At 41.7% G+C, this 11,042-nt stretch overlaps 3 protein-coding genes across 3 annotated transcripts; all 3 read left to right on the top strand.

Moving 5' to 3' along the window:
* On the top strand, positions 1-1,947 carry BCR41DRAFT_298621 (hypothetical protein; the record flags this gene model as incomplete). Its single annotated transcript, XM_022020499.1, has 3 exons — positions 1-1,108; positions 1,274-1,383; positions 1,429-1,947. The coding sequence occupies 3 exons, from the start codon at positions 1-3 to the stop codon at positions 1,945-1,947; spliced, it is 1,737 nt and encodes a 578-aa protein (XP_021886257.1).
* A 1,643-nt stretch (positions 1,948-3,590) lies between these two features.
* On the top strand, positions 3,591-5,138 carry BCR41DRAFT_392037 (hypothetical protein; the record flags this gene model as incomplete). Its single annotated transcript, XM_022028410.1, has 3 exons — positions 3,591-3,902; positions 4,024-4,325; positions 4,481-5,138. The coding sequence occupies 3 exons, from the start codon at positions 3,591-3,593 to the stop codon at positions 5,136-5,138; spliced, it is 1,272 nt and encodes a 423-aa protein (XP_021886256.1).
* A 4,344-nt stretch (positions 5,139-9,482) lies between these two features.
* Positions 9,483-10,825, top strand: BCR41DRAFT_383348 (ceramidase-domain-containing protein). The gene is made up of 2 exons (XM_022027450.1): positions 9,483-9,635; positions 9,778-10,825. Exons 1-2 carry the CDS (start codon positions 9,572-9,574, stop codon positions 10,743-10,745), a joined length of 1,032 nt encoding a protein of 343 aa, XP_021886255.1. The 5' UTR covers positions 9,483-9,571; the 3' UTR covers positions 10,746-10,825.
* The last annotated feature ends 217 nt before the right edge of the window (positions 10,826-11,042 follow it).

The following is an 11,042-nucleotide window of genomic DNA, read 5'->3' as shown; positions in this document are numbered from 1 at the left end:
ATGTTTCTTATTTGGTCGCATGACCGAGGTTTTGAAAGAGCATGCACCGATTTTGACGTCGACGTTGGCAGGTTTTTCCAGCAGCAATGGGCGCTCGTCGCGGCAGCGAGGGATCTAGTACCATTTATCGCAAGTATGCTGATGTTCCATAAGAATCAGCAGGCAAATTTATTGCAGACATTTTTAGGGCTTTTCTTCCGTGGAAATGGGTGCAGTAAGAGGACTATCAGGATGCTCTCATCCGCTTGCGTGTGCGTCTCTTATGATACAACGTCAAACATGCTCAAGTATTTGACCAAAGTTGCCTTGGAGACCGTTCGTGAACAAGTTCTCAATAATCCATGGATGTTGGTATACGACAATATCAATATCGCAAACCGGAAAGAGGATCAACGAAAGGACAATCAAGACACATTCGAGAGCGGTATGACAGCGACAATCATCATAGATGAGCAGCTTGATGAGCTTTCCTCGACGATATATGATAACACTCCCCTTAAACTGCATGAGCTGATACCGGATAACAATCATCTGAAAGCCATGCATCATTTTCATATCTCTGAGGTCTTGCAGCGCTATTCGGACAAGTTTCGCCAGCAAGCAGTTCATATGAACAAAATCGACGTCCTCGAAGTAAGGCCATCAGTAACGTTTCCATTACCAACGATGAACATAGATCAATCCTCGACCGCGGGGAACATCGAGATTGTAGAGACGGTTTGTGTGAAGATGCTTAAACTGGAAAGGAGCTGGTTTGAGGGTAAGTTGGTCATCGTCGGAGGCGACCAGCGTACTATCTCTCGTATAAACTCCGCTCAAGAGTGGCGCATGACGGATATCACCAGGTTCGATCGTTTGGAGTGGGCACTTCCAGCGATGCAACTATTCCATCTTCAGATGAATCTTGCATCCACCATATTTAAGGCACATTATGGATCTCAGTCTACCGAAGGTTCGTTGGCGCATTTTGTGGCTTGTTTAGATCGAAGACGCTTGGCGTTTCAATCACAAGATTATCGCACCCTGGATGAGTTCCTTCGGATTGTTTTTGATGCAATGGTCAGAACGCTTTGGATGCGGCATTTGAATGCCGAAGATCTGTCTGATGGTAGGCGGCCCTTTACAGCAGAGAGCGTGCCTGAGGCTGAGACTGAAGGAGGTGGAGGTAGCCAACGTCAATTCAAGGAAAGGTGTGTGCATGAAATGGACCACCTTGTTCGATCTGGATTAGATTATGTTTGTGAACAAACTCTGACAGATCCAAGGAGTTCAGAAAATCTTTGGGTTGGGGCAAGAAATGTGTTCCAATTCATTAGGGATATGGTATTTTACCTTGAGTTATGTGCGGCTATTAAGGAAGGAGACATTGGACGTATCGAGCGAGTGCTGAGTTCGATTACTATCATGTTTCAAGCGAAAGGTACAAAGAACTATGGAAAAGAGCTCTTGAAACTGACATATGGGATTCGACGGCTTTGGGCACCTAAGGTCAAAAGAGCCGTTATGCGTTCGTGGTTAGTTAACACCTCTGGTAGAAATGATGGATGGATTCCAACAGACATGTTTCAGGAACATACAAACCGTCTAATCAAATCTGTTCATGCAGCTACAGGTAGTAATATGAGCTGGAATTACCTTGCGAAATCAATTTCAATGAATGCGCATTTGTTCGCGGAGGTCGACACGAGGATCGATTCTGAATTTGACCTATCCTTCGACAGCTATTTTCATTCTGAGGTATCCAAGGAAAGCGATATAGTTCTTGTCATAAATGAAATACGGCGTTTAGGCATTCTCGAGCACCAGTCACCTCAAGGCATCATTTCAGGTATACAACCTGTCAGAAACCTCTTTATAGAAGGAATGTTAAAATTGATCTCAGGAGGTGCCAACCGTCTCAATGACGAGGGTGCAGATGACGAGAACGTAGAGGATGAGAGTCTATAGGCAGTTGCGAAGACAAAAATTATCTTTGTTTTCCTTTTTTTGTCCTGGCTCCTCCGATTACTAGCACCTTTCTTTACTTCAAAGTCAATTTTACTGCAGTACTTTCTCCTTTCTCCCTTTTCACCTTTCACTTCCTTCTCATCCTTCTCTCTTTGTTTCTTACTTTTAAATAAATATCTTATAAACAAAATACCGAAAAAGCTTCCGCTTTTCTAGTAAAAGCCTTTGGTCCATTAATAAAACGTAGAATATCGCTCAAGGCCATACTGAAAGTTTGATTTCTGTCGGAGGATCATCTTACTAAGGAGAGAATTCGATGCTATGTAGGCCTCCCGCCCTCTGGGAAAGAATATTAAGTTAGATTAGATATCTTTCATTATCCTGAGCAAAGGAAGTGTTGCTTTACAGCCAAACCTTCCAAGGCAATATGGCACTCGACAGGGTTTTATTTTAATAATGAAAATAAAATGCGTATTGCATTCAAGATATTCCGAGATTCACATTATATCGTTGATCGCAATAGCCCGACTTTAGAGAAAGCTCTCTGTTACTGGATACATGGTCAACGAAAGAAAAGCCCGTATATGAACGGCAGGATCCACATACAGGCAGCCAGTGCCACATGGATTGGGTAATACATTATTCGAGGTACAGTCATCATTTCCAATCCCGTGACTAGGTTCTTTCAAGAATCATCGGGACCAGCAGTTGTCAGCTTGGATGCAACTGAATTCAAACTCGCGGATTCTCCAACTTTGCCATGAGGATTCCTTTGATAAAGTTTTTAATGAAACTAGGAGCTCTTTGTAGGGGCGCAAAACTTTACATAACATAGAAATACATGTTGTCCTATGTACATATTATAAAAATAATTTGATTGAATTGCCCCCAGAAAAAAGCGCGCCACATTGAATGGGATTTGAGTATTAAATGTGTGGCTAGTTTTGGCCACCAACTCATTTAAGTTTCAAAAGTCTGAGCCGACCAAAACAATTCAATAATTACATGTAGAAATGTATACTCTGGCTTGTTTGGTCAAAAACGATGGTTGAATTGATTTAGCTGAATCATTGACCAAATATTTAAAAAGTCAAGGGCTCTTAGGGAATGTAATTATCTGTCAACCCGCCTCTAAAACTTCCCTCTCCAAGTAGTGCCTTGAATGTATAGTTTATGCTTGATGTGGCCTCATTGGGATGTTTTTTATTTTGGTTTGCCTCTTCTTGCTACAACTTGGTGCAGAAAGAGGCACAGCAAAATGTTCTGGCGAGCCCACATCAAGCATAATCCATTTCATTTGGTCGCGATCTCTTATATTTTTTGAGTACTCTCGAGTGTATTGGCAGCCAATTCGTTCGCTTGTTGCAGGTCTTGTTGCAAGTTCGTCACGTAGTGAGACGCCACCGAAGCAATTCACCATCGTAGTATATTTATACTTTCAATGATAGCTGAGAGCATTTTCAGAAATTTCTTCCTTATAAGCTTGCTTGGAACGAAGACAAGTATAAAAGCAACTCGTTTCAAGCAAGAATGTCAACGTTCCCAACACATTTTGATCCTCTAATCTGAAAACTCTCTTCACACTTTATAACACATTCTAGAATTTCTCAGCATATCCAATTTCCTCTCCGCATCTTCACAACATGGACACTAGCTCTCGTTACGCTTTGCTTTGGAGCGCGCCTGCGCATCTGGAGGTTGATTCATTCTTTAGAACCAATATACTCAGAAATTGGGCTTTGTTGGACTTCTGCAAAACTCGCAGCGTATCCTCGGACCTTGATACGGCGGTGGCACTCTGGGAGGATGGCATTAAGAAGATCATCCACGATAGATTGACTCCCCAAGCAGTGACTACGGCGTGTAGAAAGCTGCTTGAGCAAATCAATGATACCGAAGAATGCCGTGAATATTTCAATGGTACCAGAGCGGCGGAGCCCTCTAACAGTAACCAGGTAAAGCGCTGACAGCTTTTCTATGCGGGCTAAGATCTCCTGTTAAGTCATTATTCATGGTAGTAACTGAATACATCACTTTCTTACTGACCCTGCTTTATATATCCCTGGTTAAAATAAGGACGATGGTCAAAATAAGAGAGTGAGGATAGATGACCAAGAGTCCGATAACAGCTGGCAGGACTTTGCAGAAATGCTAGTATTTGACGGTGTGCAATATAAGCAATTTAATGCATATAGGTTCGAGTACAACAGGTCTCTAACAAGCGAACACAAAGCCAACCTTAAAAAAGTGGTTCAAGGTGTCAGGCTTATTGAGGATGACCAATATTCTAAAGCAGCTCGATGGACAAATAACTTTGATTGTTGCACGAGCGTCGAGGCCGTGTTCATGATCGACATGGAAATGTCTCCAAAGATGCGGTGTATTAAACCAGCCACACCTGAACAAAGGACGGCTAGATACGTCTGAAGCGTATACTGTCATCTGTAAGTGAATGAATGTCCTAAGCTGTTGGTCAACAAAATCCTTCATAAATGCGACTAGTTTATTAATTTGTCCGTAATGTCTGAATCAGGAATTGGCTTTGGGAAAATAACGAACTCGAAAGGCCTCTGGGAAATTTGGAGGGCTGGGTTACTTCCCTTATTTCCACTCCTTTGCTGGCTTGCTTTCGGGATATCGAGGGTGCTAGGCTGGTTTTTACTGAGGCAAAGCCTCACCCCAAAGGCAGTGCGAAGCAAGAGACTGGTTCGTCGCAGGGAGAGGAGGAGAGGGGGGAGGAGCGAGTGCAGGAGAGGAAGGAAAGAGATATGACGCATGACTATATCCTCAATATAAAGATGGGTCTTCGGAATGGTCTGATTATAGCCATGATGACCGTTGAAGTGAAGAAGAACAACCACCAGAGCTCCAAAGATTCAGATATTCGCAAACTTGAGATTACAATGGGACAGGCACTTGTGCGTATGCGAAAGTTTTTCAAGGGTAATCATTTGAACTTTCGCTCGTTCGGCGTATTCTTTGGTTTGGATGAAGTTACTTTCCTGGAAGCACGTTTCGAGGGCAAAATTGTTTTGGTGTATCAGGTAGGCCATGGAACAATCCCGAAGAACCCCCAGAATATGAAGGAACTTGGAAAAGTGATTAGGCTTATGGTCGCCTTCAGAACACGAGTCCACGAGTCAATAAATAGGACGTTATCCTTCATAGTCCAGCGACCCTTTCCTGTGTAATCTTTCTCTTTAATAAATCTCGAGCTACAGAACTACCCTTAAACTAAAAATAAACTTTTTTTTTTTTTTTTTTTTTTTTAAATTCTCTCTGCTGGCTGATCTGGTACTACATCTTTCTTTTTCGACCGCTAAGAATCGTATGCTCCTTGGGTGGCCGTGGGCGGGGCAGGAAAGGGTCGCTGGTACGGATAATGAGCGTAAGACTTCCTTTGTCGTCTTCGCTATCCATTATACAGTAGCATACACGGTCAGTCGTTTCGATGACGTATATAACACAATATAAACAGTTCTCATCCAATCACAATCATCACAATCCTCTCTCTACCCATACCAACGAAAAAAAAACCTGATTGATGCCTCTCTAGTGCTTGTTGTATTTGTCAGACGATCTTAATGATATCAATGTAATTAGAAATGCTAAACATGGCTGATGACGTTTGTATTTACTTGTGTCCCGGTATGGGCGAATTGATTACGTTTTATATTAAAGCTTTGAATCTAGTCATCCAGTATAGGCTTGGCTGCAATATTCTCATGAGACCGAGGAAACAGCTGTGGAATGCATTGTCTCTTCAGCGAGGCTCTGTGTAGATTACAAGCCATCTCAAAGCCAGACAAGGAACAAGCCCTGCAGAATGTCTTTTCTCTTCATGAGGGCAGTGATGCAGACGTCTTGTTTTTTAGTTAGCGGCTTGCCGATGAGATTGACAATTGCTTGATACTTTCCTTTGAAGTGCCTGCTGCATGGTTTAGTTGCTCGTCTGTTGTTCAAGTGCTGGTGTCACGTTTCTCATGTAAGTCAGATTATATGTTTTCACCTTTGCATTGCCTATATTTACCAAATTCCTGAAATACAAGCTATATTCATCTCTATAGGCCAGTGTTTCGTCCAGGAATTGCGCTTTTACATCGCTGCAACCTTTCAAAGATTGCGTTTGTCATCAACCATTTGTGTTCCGTTTGATGGCCACGAACAAGCAGCCAGCTTCCTCCAAAAATGAACCCATGACCAGCTTGAGCCATACGCGATAATGATGTAAATGATAGTTTTATTTACTATCAGGCTCTACAGAGATGGTTCTTAAGAAAAATAAGCTGATGGGTGATCTCAGTGTAGAAGCAGCAATATTCACCAGATACTGACTCTAATTGGAGATCAAGCAGGCTGACATTGGCATATTTATGGTTATGGGGCATACAAAACCTGCCTGCTATATTATTTTAGCGACTTTAACTTAACATTTCTGCCTCCAGGAAAAAGTACGCCCTACAAAATCGTAGCCGCATCATCTAGGAGGCATGGACAACAGACAGGGTTGAATTTTTCAAAACTTGCCCCCAATACTGAATAAATGATAATTACACGTTATTACCAATGCCGCAGTAACAGTGATACATTTGCATATATATATATAAAAAAAAAAATCAAACATTTATATCAATCGTCCTCTTTCAAAATGAATTAAGGTGTCTCTAAGCTAAATGTTAAGTGGATCCATATCATTTCAATGTTTGGGATTCTTTTTGACCAAATTTATTATCCATAGCGGACAGTTGTCCATCGCAGCCTTGGAATGGAAGCTTGACGACGAAGAAGTTGGGATGGAGCACATCCAGGTGAAGCTGGAATAAATGGCGGGATTATAGGTGCATCCGGTGATACCGAAAGTCGGCGGGTCGGAAAATTCGGCAATTGAGAGAAGTCCATGAAAAAGTTGCGAAATGGCTCGGGGTCTGGTTGTGAATATATGCCTCCAAAGAGTGGTAGGACATTCCCAGCTTTGGGCTTTTCCTCTTCTTTCTTTTTCTTGCAATCGCAATTATGTGACCACGCTTGCACCCCACCTACAACCGGACTATGGACGAATCCAGACTGATTGTCTCCATCTTGTACCTCTAGGTACACTTCTTTAGGCATGGGCTGATGAGCATTAATGTCTGCATTCAATTTCCTAAGATTTCTGCGACTTGAACCGGGAAAAAATCAAAGAATGGTGTCCATTCTGTTAATTCTAAAACCGATACAGTATCCGTGACCTTCCCAAGATTTTCCCCTAGTTTTTCAATCATACTGTCAGTTTATCAAGACAATACCGGTCCCCTTCCGACATGGATCGCGAGCTACGCGCCCGAGCCGCCGAACAAGTGACGTTATGGACTCAGGCATACCGACTTGAACAACGCGATCAATATCCCTTATATTGCACCCCATTCCTGCCGCCTCTGTTGATAGAAGTATCAAGGTATCACCTTGTTCGAATCGTTCCATATGGTGAATTTTGCCCTTTTCGGACAAGTGAGCATGAAAAACATCTCTCAGCGGCTTTTCTCATCAGATACTTGCAAACACTCATCAATTCATCCTTGGTATCAAAATAAACAATAGTCTTTTTGAAATCCAAGAGGAAGTCGAAAGCTGGGTAGCCAGTCCTGCTGCGGTTGGCTTTTGTCCTGTATTCCTGAGATGTTTTTCAGATATTAGAAGTCAAGGAGATCAAAAGTTGTTTTTATTATTGTTGTCAAACGAGAGCCTTTTATCAAGGACTCTCTATGACCGTCACATGATATTCTGACCTTATGAATAAAAATGGAAGTGCACCTGAGGTGCACTCCCAAGCCTCGGTACGTAACAATTCCTTCAGTTCGAACCTGATGTTGGGGCGATCATTTCCAACATTTATGACCGTAGGTTGCCTCAGTCCTACTCCTACCCCTTTAATGACCTCAGTTTGAACAGCAGTTGGAAGTGTAGCTGAAAATGGCGATGAAGGGTGTATTCTGGGTCAAAAGTCGAAGCCTGAAAATTTGTGAGTATGCTTCCCTGAAGTTGCCGCCCCAAGTACTCACACAATGGGCCTCGTCTACAATCACGGCCAGAAGGCGCTGCTTCCATTCATCCTTCCTCCAAAGTACGTTTAAACATTTACTGTTAAACAGAAGTTCAGGGGTGACGAACACAGCCCTGTAAGAACCAATTGAAAGCTCCTCGATCAAAAGCTCCTTGTTGTTTAAAATATCGTTGTCGGAGGATAGCGCTATACTTTCGATGTTTTTTTCAGCGAGCTTATTCGACTGTTCCCACATGAGCGCCTTCAAAGGGCTTATTATAAGGATAATCCTATTTGGCCAGAGGACAAGAGGAAGGAAATATACAAGCGTTTTACCCCATCCGCATGGGGCAATAAGGATACAGTCCTTTCTTTTGGCATTACAGTCGATAACCATCAATTGCTTCTCCTTCGGTTCGAACCCAAACACTTCGCTGCACTTCTTTGAAGCATCCATTGGAATCTCCATTTTAAAAGGATTTCTATATGGAAAGTACAGCGAGAAAGGAGGAACCGATCATTGTGGCAAATTAACCACATGCAAGTTAGCAATTTGATCAATTATAGGCAACAGAACGGGAGTGTAAAGAGATGAACGTTTCCCATTCACTTCTCATAAAATAGGTTGGCCATAGAAGGATCAAATGACCGAACATGAACGCTTTGTCTATGCCCTATCTGAACAAGGTATATATGTGGAACAGTTCGCCTGATATTCCTTCAATCAATGTAAATATTAACCTGAGATTGAGACTTGAGATAGATATCAAGTGAGGATTTGGAAGAAGTGAAGAGCTTTTGCTGAGGAAATTAGGGGATAGGGAAGTAAGTGAAGGTAAGATGTGGGTTTGACATACCATGCCCATGGGTATTTATTCATTTTTCGTCCAGGGGCTTCCAAGGGATGCTTAATGAACGCTGAAATGGCAGAAGGTGGGATTATATGAGATTTCGATTCTGATCATTGATGATAGGCATTGTTGTCCTTTTTTTTTTTTTTTGTTATGTTTCTTTTCTTATACTTTTTATATTTTCTTTTTTTTTTTTTTTTTCTTTTTTTTATTTTATTTTTTTTTTATTTTTTTGTTTTTTATTTTTCCCTTTTTTTTTATTTTGTTGTGTCTTTCCTAATCTTAGATGATCATAAAAGGCCACTTCAAGATAGAGAGGGCTGGGTCGAGCCTACATTATTGTGATGAATTGGATTTTTAGGTTCAGTGAGTACTTTTACATACTGTTGTTTTCAAGAGTGTATTATCTGATGTGGGTAGGAGGGAAGTAAGGAAAGAAAAAGTGAAAACGCAAGGATTGGAGAAGTTGAGGAGCACAAATGAGCCCATTTGCATGTTGAGTCACAGGCATCCACCCTACAGAGAGTTGACAGTGGAGACTGCTAAAATAGGGTTCTAGAGAGTCGGAAGACCCTTTCAGAGGTCATTCTTTGTCGCCTTAATTTGACAGGGAAAAGCAGCGCCCAAAATAAAAAGTCGCTCGGACTTATTGTCTTGAACTGTCACAGAAACCTGTTTAAAAATACGATTCTCTTTACCATTTCTGAATTAATCAAAACATTCATTTGCAAAGCATCCTCTCATCATCACTCTCATGGGAAAGAACAATCACATTGGTCACTGGGGACCACCCACATCCTCCATTGACTGGTGCGAAGGTACAGGAAAGAAAAACAATATTTGAACTAGTAATGTTTTTCAAACATGTCCAAAGTGCTCAAGACGTTCATAAGACCTGTCAACACGTTCATTTGTTTTACGCGTCTAATTGATTGGTTTTTACTACTATTATTACTATAGACAACTACGTGATTTCGTACTACATCGCAGAGTTTTTCAACTCGTTTTCGTCTTTTGCCATGATCCTGCTCGGCGAAGCTGCCTATTACTCCATCAACCGTCTCGAGTCATCTATGATCTACAACCCCCAAACATCTTCATCTTCATCCTCCTCCTCCTCCTCCTCCACCTCAAACGTAAACTCAGCCCCAAGTCTCTTCCGTTTCAAATTAGCCTTCCGTACCATCACAGTAGTGGGCATCGGCTCCTTCCTCTTCCACGCCACTCTCCTCCACAAGATGCAGATGTTGGATGAACTTCCAATGCTCTATTCTGTCCTGGCTCTATTTTACTGTCTCATCGAATCCAGATTAGGTCCACAACCCAAATGGTTTCCTCTCCTTTTGACCGCTCATGGGATCCTGGTGACTTTTTTAGTGGCCTTCACATCAGGAAAGACCCAGTTTTTTGTATTCCATACCACATTCGGATCCCTGGAGTTTGCTGCCTTGTTTTTGATCTACAAAGTTTACAGTGTCCGTAAACAAGAATATCCAGATGTGAAACGAACCTTCGAGATTGGAATCGCATTCTATGCCGTGGCTGTGGCTGTTTGGATGACAGATTTGAATTTCTGCGAAACATCCTTGTTGGCATGGTGGCCATGGCCATGGTCATTTCCAACATCAACGTCAACAACGTCATCATCATCATCATCATCATCATCATCATCATCATCATTATCGACCAAAGAATGGATTGTTAAGGATCTATACCTTCATGCATGGTGGCATACATTTGTCAGTATAGGCCTGTATCTCCTCTCTACTGTCATCATGTTGGATGGGTTGATTGTTCAAGGTTGGAAGCCAAAAATTGAAATGAAAGCCGGTGGGTGGTTACCGACCGTAACCATAGTTGGTAAAATTGATGGTGCGGGTGCGGGTGCGTCTGCCGCCACAACATCCTCATCCAAGAAGAAGAATTAGTTATTATTACTACTATTATTATTTTTTCTGTGTCCTTTTTTTCTTCCTCTAAGTGTAGACTATTTAGAATAAAAGAAAATAGTGAAAAAGAAGCTGTTACTTCACTAAGAATTGTCTCTTCCCATCCAACGATAAAAATAAATACCCAGTTTAAGAATTGTTAATAAATGAAGATGGATAAGGAATAACGGTCCAGTTATAATTACGCTCGGTTCACCCTAGATTCTTGACGTGTTGATTAAAGAAGAGAAAAAAAAAAAAAAAAAAAAAAAAAAAGCCTAGGATAATAAGACCCTG

Source organism: Lobosporangium transversale (genome assembly GCF_002105155.1).
Source record: "Lobosporangium transversale strain NRRL 3116 chromosome Unknown BCR41scaffold_2, whole genome shotgun sequence".
Lineage (NCBI taxonomy): Eukaryota > Fungi > Mortierellomycota > Mortierellomycetes > Mortierellales > Mortierellaceae > Lobosporangium > Lobosporangium transversale.
The sequence above is the reverse complement of the archived record's forward strand: the minus strand, read 5'-3'. Positions and strand labels throughout refer to the sequence as shown.

What these genes read in the sequence shown, in the direction of transcription:
- BCR41DRAFT_383348 (XM_022027450.1), top strand. Translation starts at nt 9,572, where the DNA reads ATGGGAAAGAACAATCACATTGGTCACTGGGGACCACCCACATCCTCC. An exon ending in CTCCATTGACTGGTGCGAAG is followed by an intron (nt 9,636 to 9,777) that starts GTACAGGAAAGA and finishes TTATTACTATAG; the next exon opens with ACAACTACGTGATTTCGTAC.